The following is a 16254-nucleotide window of genomic DNA, read 5'->3' on the forward strand; positions in this document are numbered from 1 at the left end:
TTATATNTNTNTATATATATATTATATATATATATATATATATATATATATATATATATATATATATATATATAGTGAACAAGTTTACTTCATAATTTTTAATTGAAGATGTACAATTGTATAAAAAATTAAATAAGCAATAATAAGATATACAAGGATGCGTTATGAAATTGGGATATTTAAGATAGGATTAAAGAAAATTGCAGGAAATTTAGGAGCAAGCATAAATAAATGTATTCAAACAATATGGAATTCAAGAAATTATTAATAATCAAACATAAAAATATCAATTTCCATGAAATACATATGTACAGTAATGTATAATGATGAACTTAATTTCTATTATTTATACAGAAATATTTTTATTTACTGATTTCATGAATCAATTTTATATAGCTGACAACAAACAATGTTATATAGCTGACTGCCCATGAAAAAACATGATGTAAATATATAAATATAAGTGACAATAATTTTTAAGAAATATTTGAAGATATCTCATTTATAAGTGAGATATCTTTATGATCACTGTATTTTATTATACTAACAAAAAGAATTTTGTAATTTTACAAGATCTAATGTACGTGAGAAAAATAAACATTTATCACCTATAAATGCGCTATTTATTTCGCATAATTTATTGTTCATATATTATAGAAATGCTTAAATGCAAGAAAAATAAATGAAAATAAATGTAACATAATTATAAATTATGAAAGCAACTACAGACAGAAGTTGAGTATTATAAATTTGATATAGACTATATTCAAAATTCACTGTACTGGCAAACTAGCAAAATTCACTATACTGGCAAATATCAAATTCATAATATTTAATTATAATAATTATCATATAATATCATATAATAATATTAAATGTTAAATTAAATGTTAATTAAATGTTAAATATGTTATGCTCTGTATGATATATATTAATTTACTTGTATAATATATATTAATTTACAATATTTATGCATAGAGCTGTTTTTCATATTTTAAGATAGCATCTTTTCGCTCAATTTTCCAAGCATTTTTGATGCCACAAACATGTGTGTTTTTTGCTACCACACGGTGGCATGGCACGATATAGGCAACATAATTCTTAGAACATGCATTTCCCACTGCTATTGCGGTTTTAGAATCGTAACCCACCATCCGTGCGACTTCCTCGTACGTGGTGACCATTCCTCCAGGGATTCCAGTCAAAGATCTCCAAATTTTAATTTGGAATTTCGTGCCTTTCATGAAAACATGAATGGAATCAAGCCGTGAATAATTGGGATGAAAGATTTTCACGATAACAGCATCTGTTTTGTTGTCAGCATCCTCCAATGTTTGAGTTAAAGGTCATTTCGCTTTTAGATCTTTGAGAGCAGCCGCCTCATTATCGTATTCATCGTCAATAAATCTCAAGTACGTCACACTTTCGTCGGTGTCGGTTACGGCAATAAGGCATTTTCCGATTGGTGTTCGATGAAACGCGTACAGCAATCGAAACGTCATGTAATTACTTTTATATTCATCCACTGTTATACTTCGAAATACAACCATGATTATAAAATTACTGAAGCAAATTAAATAATCCGAAACGCAAACATATGATCTGTTTTCTGTTCCTACACTAGACTGTTCCAGAACTCTCTTTCTCGCTTTAAATAAATAATATCACGTATATCTACCTCACTTTAAGTTCCAAAAGTGTACATTAGTTTAGCCATAGAAAACAACCTGTAAATTGGTCGCATTCAGGGTATCAATCATGAAACTTTTTTTCTAGGATGAAAAGTGAAAAATGAAAAATTTCTCCATTAATTTCAATAGTTAAAATATTCTAAGGATAAAGTTTTATGATTAATACCCAGCACTCAACTGTTATGCAGCAAATTTGAGGGTCGATTGTGGATTTTAAAAGAAGATGAAAATTACAAAAGTGCAAAAATTATTAGGTATTGAATTATGAATACTCTAGAGAATTTGCTCACTTTTGTAATTTTCACCTCATTTGAAGATACACAATCTTGTGCAGATCCGTGAGCTCTGCTGAACGCGACCAATAACAGCAAGCGGATCCTTCCTTCTTTCCACTTCAGCCAATCGAATTTTCGGATTTCGACCTCCAAAGCGAATTTCTACTATAGTTGAATCTGCTGAACGCCCAATGATTACATTCAGCGAATCACTCAACAGTTGAGCGCTCGCTGCCATTGGTGTATTCTTTTAGATCATCCAATCAGCATTTTAAATTTGGAAGAATACATCAATGACCTAGTTTCCGCTGAGGGTTTTAATTAACTACAGTATTCCCCTGTTATAATCGAATGACAAAGGAATGCTCGACTGTAGTTGGTTGGTTCTTACATTCTGATCCGGTTTAAATCTTCAGTGGAAACTTGGCCAATAGCAGCGAGCGTTCACTCAACTATTGAGTCCGCTGAACGCAGCCACTGAGTGCATCCAGAAACATAATCGATCATTGAGCGCTGGAGTGCGTTCAAAAATTACACCCAGATGACTTTAAGTAATAGGTTACATTATGTATAACAAAAATGTATCCAAGAGTTATCTAGGCGTAATTCCTGAACGCAGCTCTAGAGTCCTATAAGAGAAGCGCAAATAAGTTTCACTTGTTGATTGACTGATAGTGGCCACCAATAAAAATTGTGAATATCAAGCTCGCAGCTGATTCTTTGTACATATATTCTTTTAGTCCGATATTTTATGTATTGTACGACAGGGCTTTTCAAGCCTGTTGATTAGTTATAGGATAGAGAGATTCTCGGATTTCTCTATCCTATAACCAATCAGCAGACTTGAAAAACTTTGTTGTACGATACATGAAATATCAGCCTTAAGGCAATTCTATATTGGACGTCGCAAGTCAGCTTATTGCTTTCATCAATCTGATGCTTCAATTTTAAAGTCGCTTGATGCTTATGACGCTTCCGACGCTACAATATGACTAATGTAGAATAGCTTTTATGCCACCTTTGTTAAGCTGCTATTTCATTTGTGCATTTTTGTCGAACGACAAATTTTCCAAGTCTGTTGATTGGCTATAAAACAAAGAGGTCCGAGATTCTCTGTCTTGCAGCCAATTAACACGCTTGAAAAATTTGTCGTACGACAAAAAACGGACGTATGTAATATTGGCCTGTAACTGTAGTGAGATCACTGAAATATAAAGCGCTGGCGTTAAAAGTATTGTCTCTTGAGAGTTATTCGGGGTCGTTCTGAATGAATTCGTACTTGAAATATAGGATTCACACTACATACATTCGTCATACGACGTCTGACATTCATTATTACGATGATCGTATATAGGCCAGTTCTACAATAGAAATAGAACGTAAGCGGTAAGCCGTGAGAAATTAATCAATCATAGTCGATTATTCTTCTCACACTTAACTGTGATTGGTCAATTTCTTATAGCTTACGATTTCGCGACCCTTTTGTAGAACAGGCAATAGTGTGAATCCTACGTTTCAAGTACGCTGGATTTCCCCGAGTAGCTATTCCCAAGAGACGAACAATGCTAAAGAGCATTTCAAGTGGTATCTTTATTCTTTTCTAATTTATACTTAGCTATGATTGTGCATGTGCAATACCGTCTATTGCGCAATTATAACTGAATACAAATTAGAAAAGAATAAAGATATCAATTAGAACGTTCTCTCTCGGATTATTCTTAACAAAGACAACATAAGGCCGCATTCGTTCCAGTAGTATTTTAGTGAGCGAGATATATCCGATGCAAGCAATCAACTTTAGTGGTGGAATCGGCATTCATATATGATTATCTCATTATTTAGAACTATGATTCTGAAATATTACTTTAAACAAATATTCTTCAAAACTCAGTTGATACATTTTCATTATAAGCACTTTAAATATTTAAATATTCAAACTTAGCCTAAATATTTACAAAATATACAAACCATATAAAGAAGTAATTATGATGTTAAGTAAAACTTTACAAATGAATACTTTACTTAATGATATATTTTTTAATCATACTAGGTGTCGCATTAGTATCCATACGACATAAAATTCCACGATTTCGTGCATCAGTTAACAATGCCTTCCACATTTTATCTTTCTGCAAAGCAAAAATTTGCTGGTTAATTAAAATATAAAGAATAGCACAAATTTCCACAATAATTTTCTAATTTTCTAATTTTCTAACTCGGATTATACTTTCAAATATAGAGGAATAGTTCTATCTTAGCAAAGAAAACTTCTAACAGTTGCAAAAGTGATCATTATGTTGAATGCAATTAGTGGATACATCCAGTAGCGCAACTACTCACTACTTCCAGAATTAAAAATTTCAGGATTATTTTTTGCTTACCATGAAAGTACGAAAATTTCCACATAATATTAAACTATGTTTAGCTCTTGTAAGTGCCACACAAAGTCTTTGTTTATCTGATAAAAATCCAATACCGCTGCTTCTCACGCAGGACATTATTATAATATCTCGCTCTTGACCTTGAAAACCGTCGACTGTATTAACTTCAAAGCTAATTTTCTTTTTTATGTCATCTGGTACAGACGATATCCTATAAAAAAAACATATGAATTGTAAATTTACTATTTCTTTACAACTTATGAAAACTATTGCTTTTGCACACACGTACTTTTCATTAATTTTATTTAGTACAAGAGTTCTTTGATTGTTATACGGTGTGAGAACTCCGAGAGTAATAGTAGTACTCGTTGATTCCCATTTGGTGCATTTCAACATTGTATAAATTATATTGGCCACAAATTCTGCTTCAGTGGTATTGGAAAATTTATCATAATTTTGAGTGAAGTTATGATCCAAAACTCTGTATGCGTGAAATGGAAATTTCATTCTACAATCGGCAGCGTTTTTCAATTTACCATCATAGAAGTATCTATTAGGCCAATACGAGATCGCGTATTCCATACGATATTGCATGTCCAACATTATAATTGGATTGTTCGATTGAGATGCGAAAACGTTTTGTATCCTAGAAAATACTGATTGATCTAATCCCAATTTTTTCGCTCGTTGGCTTAGAATGGTTGCTGGTAGTTGATTTGGATCGCCTACCAGAACTAATGTAGTCACTCCCAACATTAATGGTATCAAAGTCTCTGCTTCGCAGCTCTGTGTCGCCTCATCAACGATACATACAGATATCCTTTCCTTATGACCGCCAAAGAGTGATTCCATCTGATTAGTGTAACAAGAGGAAAGTGTACAAGCAATTATATTGGCACCCTGAAGAACTATGTCTTCTGACATACGCTGATACCTGGCACGCTCCTTTGAATTGACTTCGTCTATCGATTTATTAGATTTCATAAGTTCATATTTCACCGTTGTTTCAAATAGTTTTCTATTGAGTGAATACCTCTTTTCTTCTTGTACGTTTTGGATACTTCCAAGTTCGGCATTAAATGAATTAATATATGCTTGTAAAATTGATAAATCTTCAATGTTGTTATTCGTATTTGTTTTTATACCTTTACTTATGTTTATTAGGTGGCGTTTCGCTATCTGTGGTACAGAAATGTCTTTAGTTTTTGGATGCATAGATTCTGATCGACCAATGCGTACCATATTAAAACGTTTCTGTTTTAGGATAGATCTGATATGTAAGAGCCTTATCACAATTTCATCAATAGCGGCGTTAGACGGTGCACAAATCAGAATTCTCAAAGATTTCTTGTTTTGACATCCACCATATAATATTTGAGTTACCAGATTTACAATAACTTTAGACTTGCCCGTCCCCGGTGGGCCCTGAATAAAGCATAATTTAGCCTCTTTCTTTATTACAGCATTCGTCACCCGAAATACAGCCTCTAATTGCTTCGAATTTAAATCTTCTTTTGTTACTAATGAAGAAGATGTAAAGTGTTCATTTAGTGGTGGTAATTGATAGTCTTCAATTTTCGGATTCACAATCAACTTTGACAAGGGTGAATGAGGGAGATATTGTAATGCCTGTACCATTCTGATATTCGATCGCAAATATGTGACCGTTCGGAGTCTTTGCACTCTATTTACGATAATGTGTTCAAGAGGTCGTGTCCACACGCTGTATTTTATAATTGTATATGGATCTTTTACATAATTCTTTAAATCACTATTATAATATGTGGAACCTGGAATAATCATGTGTTGCTGCATATTGATGACATATGCGAATATCTTATGAAAGATTTGTTTACCGTGTTGATTCTTGACATACTCAAGATATACCAGATCTCCGTAAATAGGATGATTTTGTCTATTAAAATCTTCTTTATTGACTAGCACTTCAAGAGTCAATTTTGTCAAGAATAAATTAGTCGACGGTATAGGGGTGTGCGTAATAGAATTCTCAACTATAGAACACATCACGGTAGTACGTTGCATATTCTTCTGAATCATTTCAAAATCTTTAGTCATGATGCACCACATTTCGAGTAATAGAAGAGGCATCGCGACTTCATAATACTGTTCATAAGAATCGTATAATAGTTTCATAGCCTGAAGTTCATTCTCCGATATTATTGGCGGATCGCACTTTAGATAGCGCTGTTCTTCGAGCCATACAGGATTCCACATAAAAATGCGAAGTAGGAACTCTTCCAATTTCGGGCGCCAATCTGCACAGGTTACAGATTTTTTTAATTTATTCGTAGGTATAGGTGCATCTTTCCCTATCAATTTCCTTAAAGAATTGCCTTGGTCAATATCGTACTCCTGTACTTCGGATTTGTCAGAAAATGTCACTTTTTTAATTTTTTTCAGTTTTATGCTCGACTTTAAAACATTCGATTTCAAACTGTTTGGTGAAAAATTTTCTTTTTGTACCACAGAACTACGTTCGGTCGATCTATCTCGCAATTCTGACACTTGAAAAGTAGAATCAGTATTAATATTATTCTTTTTTGTAATATCCTTGCTATTGCTACGTTTCTTTTTATTATTATCGGTCGCTTTGAAATCTAATGTACTTTTCTCAGACGCAGTGTTTATATTATTTAAATATAAGGACTGTTGCAATGATGCGGCAATGTTATTTACTGCATCCTTAGAAACGTCCGTTTTTTGATAATTCTGTGTCTTCTTATCGGAAATTATGGATTCTTTTAATACATTAGTTGCATCTCTTGATTTCTTCTTAGATTGATTACTTGATTTTGATAATTCTGCAGATTTATCTGGAAGCGATTTAGATACTCGTAGTTCTTGTTCAGTAATGAGAAAATCGCCACGAGTTTTAAAGGATACTTTAGCTCTCGGTTTATTCCTACGTTTAGTACTTTGATCGCTTTCGGTCGTCAGCTTCTTCTCTTCCGTAGCAATCTCCTTCAATTTCATTTTTCTTTGTTCAATTATTTTCTTTTTTTCATCCTTAGAAATTGATAGCCCAGATTTTGCTTCACTTGATGAGGAATTGTCAGTCACCGATTTAGATTTATCTTTGCAGTCTGTATTCTCTTTTTGTTCTTTATTATGAAGATTATCTTTAAGTTTTGCTTTTAATTTCGACACGCTCTTTTCTTTTATTGTTACTCTTGATTGCGAAGTTTCATGTACTTTTGTTGCTTTGTCTTTATTATGATCAGATCGTCTTCTTTTTATAGGTAAACTTAATGGTTCTATTAATGGAATCAATTTTTTTGAAGACTTTGCAATTAATTTTTGTTTTATACTTTCTAACGTATGTTTATTTAACTGTGTATCTTGTTTCACATTTGTTTTCTGTTTGTTTTTGCCAATATTGATATCGGTAATCTGTTTGCTTCTATCAATACTACCGATGTCAAAATTGTCAGAAGAGCTTGGTTCATCTATGTCCATCGCATTTACTTTTGTGGTCGGTGTAATGAATTTTTGTTTTACATTTTCTATTGTTTGTTTAACTAATTCTGTACTTGTTTGTTTTGCATCTGTTTTCTTTTTGTCATCAATTTCAGTAATATGTTTGCTTTTATTAACTTCTCTAGTATTACGATCGTTAGGACTTGTCTTATCTATATTCGCATTTATTTTTATGGTTGGTGCAATTAATTTTTGTTTTACATTCTCTATTGTTTGTTTTATTAATTCTACACTTCGTTTCGCATCTGTTTTTTTTTTATATTAATCTTAATATCATTAATCTCTTCGTTTACATCAATACATCTTGTATTAGAATCGTTAAAAACACCTATCTCGTCTATATCCATCATATCTATTTCTGTAAGTGATGCAATTAATTTTTGTTTTACATCTTTTATTGTTTGATCATTTAGTTCTAGATCTTTCGCATGCGTTTTCTGTTTCGTTTCGACATTAATATTGACATTAATAATCCATTTATTTGCATCAATATCTCTCGTATTATGATCGTTAGAAGCGCTTGCCTCGTCTACATCCATCGAACCTACTTCTGTTGTCGGTGCAATTAATTTTACACTTTCTATTGTTTGTTTATTTAGTTCTACATCTTGTGTATGAGTTTTATGTTTCTTTTTAATATTAATATTTGCATCAATAATCCGTTTGTTTGCATCAATATTTCTCATACTGTGTTCGTTAGAAGCGCCTGTCTCATCTACATCCATCATACAGACTTCTGTATTCGATGCAATTAATTTTTGTTTTACACTTTCTATGGTCTGTTTATCTAATTCTAGATCTTGTTTCGCATGTGTTTTCTGTTTCTTTTTGACATTAATATTGATATCATTAATTTGTTTATTTTTATTAATATCTCTCGTACCAGAATGATTAGAAACGTTTGCTTCGTCTATATCCATTGCATCCACTCTTGGAGTCGATAAATTAGTACTATAATCATCTTTGTTTTTAATTCCAATATTAAAGTTTGTATGTGATTCACAAGACATTTTTTTACTACAAGGAACCTGGGAAGTACATGGAAGTATCTCGGACTGTTTGATTATCTCAGACGGTTCAATATTTAAAATTTCATCATCCCAAATACCCAAATCAATTTCATCTTTTATAATCGAATCACACACAACAGGTTTTATATCTTCATTGAGTAATTGACTTCTGGATAATCGTTCCAACCATGGATTATTTTCATCTTCACTGTCTGTTAAAATAATGACCTCGTCGTCGATATTTAGCAGACCAATTTTCTCGGTGTTTGATTCATCATCATTGGTACATTCCTGTTTTATCTCTCTTTTATTCTCTGTATTATCGTCATATTTGATATCAAATAACTGGGAATATGGAAATACTCCCTCCTCATCGTCACTTAAATTGACAACATCGATCTCGGAAAATCGCGTTTTTAGTTGATGTTTTGTTTTTTTCAATTTAATCGGTGATTTGCAAGTTGCGTGTTCAACTATGTTTGCTCCTTCATCGTCTGTTATTTGTAGTTCACTTTCACATTTAGTAATTTGATTAGCTTTACATACAAAATTTGAATTCTCTGTGAAATATAATGCATTTGTTTTATTAATGTTATTCTTATATATTTTTTAATATAAGTTTTTTACTTATACCTCTATCATTAACATCATCTTCATTGTTACTTTCAACACTAGAAACATTCAGATTGTCATCAAAATCCGATTTATTGCTGTTTAAACATTTTGCAGATGTCAGATTATGTGTCGTAGTGTTCTTCTTCTTTACATCTTCTGCTAATAATGCATGAATTATTTCAATATCATCTTCTACATTTATGTCATGTCTAATTTTTAAATTATTAGTAGTATTGCTATTAAGAGTCTGATTACTGTGAGATAAATTAGAATCAATTTCTGTGACAAAAATTTAAATAATTACAAAATTTATTACAGAATATTGTAAATTTATTCCTTTTTCATCTATTTATATTATTTTAAAAAATAAGGATTTACCTTTTGAAGAACTAGAATCATGTTTATTAGTATTATATGTAACACTTGGTTTTTTATTAGGAACTGTCATATCGCTTAAATTAGATCCAGGTCTTTTTCTAAAATCACGATTTACGTGAGATATAATTCCTTGCGATGTATCGTTATTTAAAATCGTCCTCGATAAAGCAGTAGTTTCTTCTTCTTCTTCATCAAGTTCAGGTGACTAAAAAGAAATTCATATGATAAAGATTTAAATTCCTACAAAAAAATTATATATTCTGAGAACATCCTACCTTAATGATGCAAACTTTATAAATATACAATGTCTCTTTACTTGAATCAATATCAGGGCAACCAATGCTAATGATATCATTCTCATATAGTTTGACTGTATGCTGACACTTTTTTTCATCACCATTAATAAAAATGCCATTTGAACTCTGAAAAAAAATCAAGAATTATTTTATTTTATTAATTATATTATTCAATTTATAAATACATCAGTATTGATATGGTTATTTCTCATACATACTCGTAAGTCTGTGACATATAAACTTTCAGTGTCTCGAAAAAAAATACAATGTCTACGAGATACAAGTAAACTAAGACAAAGAATATCATTGTCCTTGCCTCTACCACAGGTGTACTGAAAAAAATACAATATAAAGATAAGACGTGTGTATATATATGTGTGTGTGCGCGCGCGCATGTGTGTGTGTGTGTGTGTGTATAAGTGTAAAATTTAAGAAAAGCTTTAAGAAAAGCTTTTTATAGAATTTCTATATTTATAATAATTAAAATACAGTAGATAAGCATTTTAATTGTATTATATGTAAAATATATATATATGTAATAGAAAACATAATGTTGTTTTATGAATGTTATTTCCTCCTTCTCTTTATATTATTTGTTTTATTTAATGTGCATATTAATATTTTATGGTAAACTGTAATATTATTCTATATTTTTTCTCTAATATACATTTTATACAGGGAAAAAATTCTTTTTCAAAGCAATTACTGTTTAAAAATTGTCTCAAACAAAATATTTAAAAACTTTTCTAAATAGAAAAATTTCATTTAAAAAATTATATAACAAAATTCAACAAAGTTGATTAAGAACATCCATCTCAATGATGATCTATACAATGTCGCTTACAACAAGATTTTGATATAATTCATCATAATTTCTTTAATCACTCGATATAATTCTTTTTGTGTCAACAATTTATCAACTGAGTAAATTATGCTCTAATCACTGGGCATAATACAATTTTTATAAATAGGATCGTTCTTGAAAATTTTATTTGTTTGTTTTCTTTTAATACTAATACTTTAAATTAACAGAAGAATGATATGAAGCGAATCAGGTGGATCTATTTATTTAATCGTTTAATGATGAATTACAAAACAAGTAGATCTATTTGTCTGTTCGGCTAAGTGTTAAAGAATGTATTAAGTTATTTCATTTGTGTTTTTATCATACAACAAATTTTTGCCTATTGATTGACTGTACGACAGAGATATCCGAGGACTTCTCTGCTCTGCACACATTTGTCATAAAACGTACAAAAACGTACAAATGAAATAACACTCTTAGATATTGATAAATTAATTAAACAGAGAATCGATTAAGTTAATTGAAAAATTCTAATGTAAATAAGTCGCCTTCATCCTTATGCGCTATTCAACGTAAATCAGATATTACTTACAGAACGATTACGTTCCTTGAGGACGATACGTGTTTTATGTTTCTCGTTCAATCGTTCCAACGCAAAATCCATATTTGCGAGGAATGGACGAAAAATTCGAATATAAAGGTAGCTGTCCCGTTGCCCCCCCTTTCTTTTCTATCGCACGCGGCATTCACAAGCCCGCGGTAATCACTAAACATAACCTTGCAAAAGCGAATGCGCAAAAGTTGGGCATATTTCAGGCTTATTTTCTCGCTTTCTTCTATTTTCTTTTCAGCAATTCGGCGAGGAGTGAGAAGAGATTCTTGATTTCACAAGTCACAACACAAAATTTAATGAAAATATTACAATTTTGGATAATGTCGTCTTTGTTTACATAAAAGGCTATCAACTTCCGAAAACTCATCCCCGCACGCGCGATCGTTTCCTATCCACTCCCGTCAATCCCGTCAGTTTCCGCTTTCCTCCTTGGTGGGAGTGAGTGGGGGTGAATGGAAGTGGATAGGATGGCCAGTGGATCTCCCAATGGCCCGATTTTTCGAATAACATCATAGAGTACGTTCTATTTTACTCATGATAAATTATCATTTGATCCTTGTTATTCATTGAATAAAATAAAATATCATGAGAAACGGGGAGAAAAACAGAGGAAAATTCTGTCCTAGAGATTCAAGTCTGTCCAATTAATTTTTGTATTATTGTTTTTTTGCATTTTTAGGATAAATTCTGATTTAGGGGCCAATTTTATAATTCTTAATAACAGTCGTTGATGTTGCGCAGATATTATGTAGAGTAAAAAAGCTGTGCAATGACATCAAATAACTGCCGTTAAGAGTTACAGAATCGACTCCTTACTATAATCAAATCGATTAAATTATTTCACTCGGAAGAATCTCGTTTGCATACATTCCCGATTGCACGCACCACTCATATTAGCTGGTGTCTAGTCATTTTTTATTGCTTTATCAATGAGAATATTTTATTTTTAAATTGATTAATTAGGGATGCATGTGTGCAATCGGAGTCCTCCGGTTTCATCCATGATATAAGAATATAAGGATTCTATTCTCAATGATGCTCAGACGTTTTGAACATGACTGCTCTTTGACCAATCAAAACGTTGTCCCAACAAAACAATTTTAATCAAACGTTTCGACTATTAATCTGGTCAGTTATTACAAAAATCACTGATGATGATCAGATTGAAGGTTTGATTAAAGAAATATTTAATTAAAATTTTATTGTAATTTTTGAGCGTCACAGACAAGGATAATAAATAAAATAAAAATAGTTATTATAATTGAACAATGGAACTTCCTTTTGACTCCTTCTATCTTTCTACGACGCTTGGACAGACCGGACAGATCTGGGAGTCGATTGTCTCTCAAAAGGAAGAAAAAATTACAAAATCAAGCAAATTTACTAGAATATTCACAATTTGATATACTCAATATCTGGTCGATTGTGGATTTTGAAAGAAGGTGAAAATTACAAAAGTGAGCAAAGATTATTAGGTATTGACCAATTAAATTATGAATACTCTAAATTTGCTCACTTTTGTAATTTTCACCTCATTTGAAGATATACAATCGATCCCCTGAATTCAGGTGGAATCATGATGGAAGGGATAACATGATGCTTAGTTTGCAAGCATCTCTCTCTAATAGCGTTTTCCCTTGGGATACATTGAGTGTAACTTGCACTATACCAGTTGCGTGTAAGTGCTGCATCAATGCTGCACTACACAAGTGTACATATATCATGGTATACACTACTTCATGCTATCGTGTTTAATTCTGCTGCCAGTTTACTTCCATTTTCAAATTTTTAATGTTACATATGGCTCTATACCGTCTCTTTGAGATTGTGTAGCAAAACCCCACTTCGTACATAAAATTTGCATTACACTATAGTAACGGAAACACGTTACACTGAGTTCGCCTACCAGCCAAGGAAATACGCTACATTGTCTGAATATTGCACTGGTGGGCGATAGTGCAGCCAAGAGAAAATGCTATAAATCTCCACCGTGTAAACGCTTTAAAGCATTTTTTAATTGGTCAGTTAAAATTCTTTTTTCTAATTGGTCCATCAAACACTTCAAAGCATTTGTAGCGAGACTTTGACAACAGCCTCTGAATGTCGCGTCGGGGATCAATTTTGTATTTTCAAACAACATGAAAATTATAAAAGCGAGCAAATTTACTAGGTATTGGCCAATGAAATAATCAATATTCTAGTAAATTCGCTCACTTTTATAATTTTCATCCCATTTCAAGATACAGAATCGATCCCCAAGGGAAAAGCCTGTCAACTGTGAAACGCTAAACATAGGGCGATATATATTCATAGTCCGTTGTTATTTTAAAACTGTCTTAAATAATGTCTTAAGATGCTACAGTCTTCAGATTGACTTATGACATCTTAAGATTGTACTTAAGACAGTCTTAAATGCAAGAATCGACTATGAATACCGATCTGTTTCGCGTCGTGAAATTGGTACTGAATCTTTTCTTGTTTAACATACTTATATTTCTTTTCGGAGCGAAATCTTGGCGTCTATTCTTTGTTATTTTCACTCTGTGAAAATCGCTTCTCGCTCTACTGAGATAGCGGAGAGGAAGCGTTTCAAGTGTCTGAACAGGCCTGATCTAATCAGAAACCTAAAGTAAAACATGTATACATTAGATGTCACTGATATCACAAGTTTAATCGATCTCGGACCTATTCAACCTTATCATTCGAAAACAAAATAGATATTTTTAAGGGCTGCGCATAATCAAAGGAATAGCTGAGAATAGAGAACAGAAAATAAGAATTTCAATCTATTAGGAACCGTGTATCGTGAAATTTGATAAGTTTGAAATTCTTATTATCAGTCTGTTTCCTATTTCTTTAATTGTGCGCAGCCTCTAATTGTGTGTATCTCTCTGAGATTGATTAAATTACAAAATAATAATAATAACAAAATAATAATAATAATAATAACTGATATTTTAGTAAAATAATCAAAAATGTTACACCAAGTATCTATATTGAGAGACTTGATGCAGAGATATAATAGTTTTAAACTTTTAGTTCTTACTAAATAAATAAATTTTTGCTGACTAATACTGTTTTAAAGTATATAGGGTGGGCCTTAAATTACGGCATTACCCATCTTGAGCAGGTAGAACGGACTAAACTGAGTTGAAAAGTCCTTTATCATTTTACAATTTTTGCAATAGTTAACGAGATATTAATTGCCAAAAATTGATCTTCAATAATTTTTTATTCAAATACTATGAACTTTAGGAAAAACAGTAAGAGATAAAAATTATTTATTTTCTTCTTATAAAGTTCTGAGAATTTTTTCAGAATTTTTTAATACCGTATTTCCTCATGTTGGTAAAACTAAGAAAATGCAATACTAAAAAGTTGATAAAAAATTCTTAAAAAATTCTTAGAGTTCTATGAGAAAAAAATAAATAATTTTTATCTCTTGCAGTTTTTCTGTGAAGTTGATAGTATTTGAGTCAAAAATTATAAAAGATCAATATTTAGCGATTTTTAGTAATTAATATCTCGTTAACCATTGCAAAAATTGCAAAATAGTAGAGGACTTTTCGACTTCAGTTTAATCTGCTCTACCTGCTCAGGATGGATAATGCCGTAATTTAAGAACATCTTGTAATAATCAACTTTTCATTTCATTATAAAGTTTTAATTTCATAATGAAGTTTGAATTATAAAACTTTATAACTTAAATAATAATTAAATATTTGTTGAAAAAAAAATGGACTTGTATAAAAATTTTCTAAAAATAAAATATATCGATATTTCATATTCTGTTATTATTGGTGCTAAAAATGATATTTCATGCTTTCTACCGTTAAGAATAAACAGTATAAACATTGCTAGCAATGTGATAAAAAATTTAATTAATTTTTTCATTGTCGGAACATCTTTTAACAACTAATCTAATAATTGATTTAGTTTAATTTTTTAAAAAAAGAACTTATTTATTTAATAAATAAAGAGAAATTTTTATAAGTAAATTATTGTTTCCTGTTTTACACATTATAAAAACTTGTTTGTATTGATACTTCATTTAGCGGAACATATATTGAAAAAATAATTTATTTACATAATAATAATTAAATTTATACTGCTTTTGAAGTTTTCTTATGTTTGTTGTTGTTACGAACGTTTAACGCATTAAGCACGTATATTTTAGATATTCTGCAATGACGTTACTATTTATTTAATATGCCTATTTTGCAAAAAAAGAGCTATAACTCATCATTAAAAATATTTTGAAGATAATAATAATTATCTTCAATTCATTAGATGTTATAAAAATATTTCATTGCGAATCATAGAATAGAATTTTTTTTGTTGATCAAGACAACGTCCTTGTACGAAGAAATCTCAGGTTTTAATAGTTTAAAATCTTTTCGAAGGAACGTTAAGTAGACAAATGACAAGTGGAAACTCGAGGAATTTGAAGAATCCTAAAAAAAAGGAGAAGTTGTAGTAGGGTACCATAAAGGAAAAAAAAATATGGAAGAGAAGAGAAAGAGGTTGCGTATATATAATTGAATGAGTGAGTGAATAAGCAGGATGATCTAAAGGAGAGGGAATGAAAAAAAGAGAAAAAGAAGAGAGAGAGAGAGAGAGAGAGAGAGAGAGAGAGAAAAGAGGAAGAGAAGCAAAGAAAAGAAGATGAAAGATCGGACGATCATGGAAGTG

The 16254-nt window shown here is 31.1% G+C and overlaps 2 protein-coding genes across 2 annotated transcripts; both read right to left on the reverse strand.

Annotated features, from left to right (window-relative positions):
• Positions 1–968: 968 nt before the first annotated feature.
• LOC105619639 (methylated-DNA--protein-cysteine methyltransferase) lies at positions 969–1550 on the reverse strand. The gene is given in 1 exon segment (XM_012201160.1): positions 969–1550. A coding segment is annotated over 1 exon segment (582 nt).
• A 2434-nt stretch (positions 1551–3984) lies between these two features.
• Positions 3985–11613, reverse strand: LOC105619751 (uncharacterized ATP-dependent helicase C29A10.10c). The gene is made up of 10 exons (XM_012201269.1): positions 11542–11613; positions 10363–10476; positions 10124–10270; positions 9849–10053; positions 9489–9749; positions 8615–9415; positions 7016–7706; positions 4637–6922; positions 4348–4558; positions 3985–4095 (listed from the first exon to the last, which is right to left on the reverse strand). Exons 1-10 carry the CDS (start codon positions 11611–11613, stop codon positions 3985–3987), a joined length of 4899 nt encoding a protein of 1632 aa, XP_012056659.1.
• Positions 11614–16254: the final 4641 nt, after the last annotated feature.

Source organism: Atta cephalotes, assembly GCF_000143395.1.
Source record: "Atta cephalotes unplaced genomic scaffold scaffold00022, whole genome shotgun sequence".
NCBI classification, from domain to species: Eukaryota; Metazoa; Arthropoda; class Insecta; order Hymenoptera; family Formicidae; genus Atta; species Atta cephalotes.

Excerpts from the sequence above, each read along its gene's own strand:
- LOC105619751 (XM_012201269.1), bottom strand. The coding sequence starts at position 11,613 with ATGGATTTTGCGTTGGAACGATTGAACGAGAAACATAAAACACGTATC. Across the intron at positions 10,477-11,541 it reads TCAAGGAACGTAATCGTTCT|TACACCTGTGGTAGAGGCAA; the intron begins GTAAGTAATATC and ends TATTTTTTTCAG. Across the intron at positions 4,559-4,636 it reads CTAAATAAAATTAATGAAAA|GATATCGTCTGTACCAGATG; the intron begins GTACGTGTGTGC and ends TTTTTTTTATAG.